At 39.2% G+C, this 6,000-nt stretch overlaps 1 protein-coding gene across 3 annotated transcripts in view; it reads right to left on the bottom strand.

Moving 5' to 3' along the window:
* Nucleotides 1–1,226: 1,226 nt before the first annotated feature.
* The window catches only part of Prkci (protein kinase C iota), a 51,476-nt gene continuing 46,702 nt past the window's right edge, over nt 1,227–6,000 (bottom strand). For 2 of the 3 annotated variants that reach the window (XM_027392060.2, XM_027392059.2), the window contains one exon: nt 1,227–4,070. In XM_027392060.2, coding sequence (XP_027247861.1) covers nt 3,983–4,070 — 88 coding nt within the window. In that variant the 3' untranslated portion in view covers nt 1,227–3,982. The remainder of the gene's footprint in view (nt 4,071–6,000) is intronic. The other variant, XM_027392058.2, reaches the window with a different exon arrangement.

Here is a 6,000-nt window from a genome sequence, read left to right as displayed (position 1 = left end):
ATAGCAACTGGAATAAATATGCTAGTGTCAGCAGAGCCTGAATTGCCACGTGAAGGTGTCACTCTGTCACATTTCACATCCCCAAATCTCTCATTTTGAGCTGAAAGGAAAAAAAATGATTCAATCAGAAACATCTGGCAGCTTGCCCTCCCTCCCATCCCACTGGTGAAAGCCAACTGCCATTTCTTAGCAGAGTGCAAAACCAATCTTAGTGTGGAAGACAGCACCCATGACCTGAGTTTCTTCTTTATCCAAAACACAGGAAAGTTCTGTGGAGCCTAACCTAAGTCTAAAAAGTGTCTGCCACAGAGCAGTAATAAAGTCAAACCTCATGAGCTTCATTCTCCTGTATGACAGCAACGTTGGCACCATGTGTATTGACTGCATTTCCTTGGTCTTTCTCACTGGACTAGAGGTGAACACTGCAAGTCTGTCTGTTTCCTATTTGTGTCAATGACAGAGGTTCAGCTTTATTAGCCTTACTTAGCAATGTGCTGCAGGAGATCTGTGGCTCCGCCTACTGGGACTACATGGTCTCATGTCTCTGATTCCATTCTTTCTAGAGCAAGTCTAGATCCTAGCTCTACCACATGCCACACTGCTTGGTGTTGTTCAGAAACAAGAAGCCAAAGTTTCAAGGGCTAAGTACCTGTTTTACCTTTCAGGGGAAAGCTAGCTGTCCAGTGACTCAACGTCTCATGCAAAATTCCCCTAAAACTCCAAGGTGCTAGTTGGACTGCCTGGAATTGTCACTAGGACTGAGTGTTAGTGACGCTGACAATGTGATACAGGGAACTGCCTCTAACTCTATTCTAAATGAGAGTTGTAATTAGGATGAACACAAGGGAAGGGGTTTCACTAGTTTCTCGATTTCTGCCAATAAAGTCACTGAAGATATACTCATGGGACAACAGCTGTTACCCAGAGAGAGGAAGTCCCAGGCTTTTGGAACACAATAGGTCAGCATGAACATGAAGTCTAATACAGGAATGGCCTGCTCTGAATGTTTGCATAAGCTTCAGTTCTGTGTTTAGTTGACTTCTTGTTTCTCACATGAAAAGATCTACTGAGGAACAGGGCTAAAATGTACTAGAATCGTCTAATCACCACCACCAGAATGTTGTCTGAATTATAGAAATTCTGGAACAAATGTTGACAGTCTAGTTCTGGAACTTTTTTTTTTTTTAATGTGGCACTTGTTAAAAAATGGTCCACTCCTCATAGTATTAAACATTTTATTTAAAGATTTTAATGTAAAAAAATTATACAAATACAGATTACATTACAGTGAACAAGGAAGTATTCTACACGACAAAAATTAAAACAAATTTCTAAACTAAATGTGCCGGCACTGAGGAGACATGGAACTAGACATCCAGTCCAGCTGCACGTGACAAAACGATCTGACCACTGCTTATGCAAAATAAATGATTTCTAAGACACCAAATGCCAATCACTCCACCCATCCACACCATTATTCCCCTGATGAGTTTTTTTTTTTTTTTTCTTTTTGGTTTTTCAAGACAGGGTTTCTCTGTGGAACACCTCTGGCTGTCCTATAACAACTCCCTCTGTAGACCAGACTGGCCTTGAACTCACAGAGATCCACCTGCCTCTGCCACCCGAGTGCTGGGATTAAAGGAGTGCAACACCACTGCCCAGCCCCAGATGAGTACTTTGAGAGAACTTTTACATAACATACAAAGAATTGGCATGGCACTTAAGGACTGAAAACTACAACTCAAATAAAAACATTTGCAATAATTCTGTATAAAATATACACAGTAAATCTTGTTAAAAAAAGATTTAAAAACAAAGACCACCATTAATAATGGCTAAAAGCTCCTCATAGGAAACTGTTCATCATTTGTACAGTATTGGCAGAAAATAGGTTTTATTGGGGGTGCGGGTAGGGAAGATATGTAACTTGAATTTATTCATTTAAATTTGTTGGCAAATGTGCATGATAATTCACTGATTACCCCTTCTTAAACTGTTTCACCACAAAAAGCAGACTCACCCTCCAACAAGAAAGATGGTCACACACACAAAAAGAATAACTTAAAGAAAACGTTTCTCAAAATGAAATACAAAGTTCCCCAAAGAGCCCTAAGACAGCCCAATGATGTGCATTTTTAAAACAAACTCTCAGTGATTATGCTATATTCCAAAATGCCCCAAGGGAAACAGCACCACTTAAAAGGTCATAAACATACTGACACTTCAGAATTCTCTGCAAGTTTATGATTCGAACACTGCCTTTTGATTTAAAAAAAAAAATGTTCTAAGTATTTGGGGAAACACATTTCTCAAACATGAAAATGTATATAAACAATTGCCTTTTGATGTGCATTTTACTGCATTTATTTGGCTGCTCCCCCAACACATTTATTTATTGCAGGGCAGGGTGTGCGTGTGCCATGGTGTACTAATTTGTGGGAGCTGATTCTTTCCTTTCACCATGTGAGTTTCAGCATCTAATCCAGGTCACCAGGCTTGGCAGCAAGTACCTTTACCTGCTGAGCCACCTGGCTGGTCCCTTATTTGGCTTTAATCAATGGAGGTTTTCATTGCTCTCAGCCTAAAGTTATTTGAAGAAAAGAAAATACATGACACAAACTTGGGAAAACTTACACTTCTAATGAAATGCAGCATCCCCCAAAAGATAATTTTTAAATGTCTACATGTTTTAAATCATTATACGCTCAACACTAGATAGCATCCCTAAAATTAAATTTCACTGATTTGACAACTGTAGTTTATTTAGATGCTTAAAGTTCTTTATATAAAAATATTTAAAATAAACAGCAAAATGATGCTAAAATGATACGTCTTTAAATAAAATGTTGCTAAATACTAATATTAATAAAAATATTTCGGAGAACTGAAGAACTCTGCCCCTGAAATGCATTCTCTTATGTATTTCATTTGTTACCTAAGACATGAACACTTAGTAGGAGTTAGAACTACGATATGAATACATGTGTTATATAGTCACTCATGTACATTTACTATTGTTCTTGAATTTCACTGCAGACTGCATTAAAAATACAAAAAATGCACTTTGGGGGAAGGAATCAAAAGTAGTTATTCTACTTAGAAGATAAATTATTTTTCTGTATACTAAATAATAAAATATATATATGTACATTCTACTTACCCTGGATGAATGGAATGCTTTAAGTTCAGTAAGGAGTGAGTGCCTCCTCACTACTTAAACCAAATCTCAAAAACCAACTGTAGGGTTCATTCCCAGTAAGAAATAAAACATGACCACTGTTCTTTCTGCCACTACTTTAAACTTCTACTTTTCCCTTTATATGTACTGAGCAACTGTCCATTCATGTGCATTCTGGGTCTTTGAACTACATGTATTAGCATGCTGGTTTTCACTGAAAAGGTAAGATCAGATGCTAACCCTTTATTTTAAAAAAAATAAAAACAAATCATTGTGCCAGTTTTTCAAATACAGCTACTAATTTTGACTCCAATTCTTAATAAAAGGAGTCAACTGTATATCAATTTGGTAACTGAAAATTTATAGGATTCTTAAACTCAAGGAACTCTGAAACTAGTAATATAAGATGTATTGTGAATTACCCTCCACTACATGATTAAGCCTGCAATCGACTTAACACAAAATGACAACAACTGTGGGAGACAGATGATGTAATCCTACTGTGTGTCACAAGGCAATAGAAGCTCTGTCTGAAAAGTTGTGGTATTTCCTTTAAACAGAAGACAACTTCCATACTCATTACTAGGCCTCTGGAGAGCAAGCATAACTAAAGTTTGACATGATTGTCAGGAAGCTAATTATAATTTCTTTTTCTTAGCTCTATTTAGCTATATGATTCCTATCATCTATAACAGGATACTGAGAGGTTTCTGTAGGTGACAACATCAAATGTTAACTATGACCAGGCTGACAGGTTATCCATGCACTAAATGGCAGTAAGCAAAGCATAGCTGAAAGTGAGGATCAGACACATTCTTCTGCAGACATCAAAAGAGGGTTGATATACTCAAAACCTTCAAATTCAGACTGGTCAATCTTCCTTACAATGTCACTGTGGAAAGAAAAATCAAATTTTGTTTTCATTATAATCAAGATTCTTTCAGCCTTTAAACAGTGAAATACAACTAAAAAGAACAAAAACAGGGCTAAATGATATAATTGTGGAGGGAAAACAAGTTCTTAGATTAATCACAAAGTGAGTTCTAGAAGAATGGGAGGGGGCATCAGGAAAACTAATAACCCCACAAGCAGCCTTAGAGCCAAGAGGGCTCAGAATCAGACTGAGGATTTTTAAAAACACAGAAATTACACAATCCCAGTTATTTTAACTTTTACCCTGAACAGCACTCTTGATTAAGGTAAACAGCCAGATCTAAATTAACATCCAGTTCAGCAATCACCGTAACAACCAGGCAGATGGTGAAGAGAAAGAGGGAGGAAGTTATCCAAAGGAAAGGACAACAGAAACAAGTACACCGAGAGACCTGGAGTAAGGGGAGGGGCTGCACTGTGTCACACTGGACACCTAGCTTAACACACAGCAAGAGAAAAACTATCAAACACTCCAGTTCCTAAAGTGACGTGACATACTGCCAAGCACAAAGTAGAGCTCCATCCTTGAAGAAGCAACACACACTGGGAAGTCCTAAGAGAAAGCAGTACCTGCTAAATTTCATGTGTGTGTGTGCACCCATGCATGTGTGTTTGTGTATGCATGCTCCCATGTACATGTGGTCGACAGCAGGTGGCTTCCTCAGTCATCCACCTTACTTTTTGAGCAGAGTCTCTCACTGGACCTGTAGCTCACTGATCTGGGTGGATGGGTAACTAGCTCTGGTTCCCCAGCATCTCTACATTCTGAGTACTAGGATTATAGACATGTGCCATCATACTTGACTCTTTATACAGGTGCTGGAGATTTGAACTCAGGCCCACCTGCTTGCATGGCAAGCGCTTGACCAACTGAGTCATCTTCCAAATCCTACTGTCTGCTGAATTTCCTATAGTATAAGCAAAGCCTGTTCTAACTACACCTAGAAAAGGAGGGTGGCATCGAGCTGGAGAAATCGAGGTAGTCAGTGTTCATTATATGAGCACGTGGAATTGGAAAGACTGGTAGATGGAAAGACTGGTAGGTCTGGAGAAATGAAGAAACTATCAGGGTTGGACTCGGAATAGAAGGGTGCTGAGTGGGAGGTGCTACTGGAAGGACGGTGGCGCTATATTTAAGACTGCAATGATGTTTATTTACACAAAGAAACTTCATCTCCACTAATCAAAGATCTAGCACATTTCAGGTGTCTTTGAAAAAAAGTGAGAAGATTTCAACAGTAAAATGACAGAGGAAATTAGAGACATAAGCCAGGAGAGATAGAGCAGGACACCCACTATTAGGAAGTAGTAAATGACAGACTGCTCAAAACACCTTTTATGTTTTAGAAATATAGCTAAAAGTAATGCAGGAACCAAGGTGGGGTGAGGGTGTGGATAGCTGCTACCTGGGAGGTTTCTGATTAGGGCTGAAGAACTGCAACCGTCCTTCATGAAGTACACTGAATAGGATGTAAAGGGATGAAGGCATCCTATACTCCTATACTGGCAGGCTGGTCCTATACTCTTGGTATAATGTGAATGAGACAGGATCTAGACAACAGGATAAGAAAAGAAAGCTCAGATCTAAACACTAAAGGAAAAACACACAAAGCCGCCTCAGCAATGGGTATTGTAGAATCTGGTGGGTGAAAGACATCAATAAGCATGGGCTGAATCTGGTGGACAGGAATAGGTGCTGGTGCAACAGGCAGACATAAGGCATAAACCAAGGGACAGAACAGGAAAAGCGACAAAGGTCCCGTTATCTGAGGTGTTCATCTGAGGTCAGGCAGATGTTAAGCAGATGAAAATGCTCAAGAGCACCACAGAGGGGCAGCAAGATGCTCAGAAACCACCCTCACTCATTTATTCTTCAAGGGAGCCTTGTG

Source organism: Cricetulus griseus, assembly GCF_003668045.3.
Source record: "Cricetulus griseus strain 17A/GY chromosome 1 unlocalized genomic scaffold, alternate assembly CriGri-PICRH-1.0 chr1_0, whole genome shotgun sequence".
Classification (NCBI taxonomy): Eukaryota; Metazoa; Chordata; class Mammalia; order Rodentia; family Cricetidae; genus Cricetulus; species Cricetulus griseus.
This window is presented reverse-complemented; position numbering and strand designations above follow the sequence as displayed.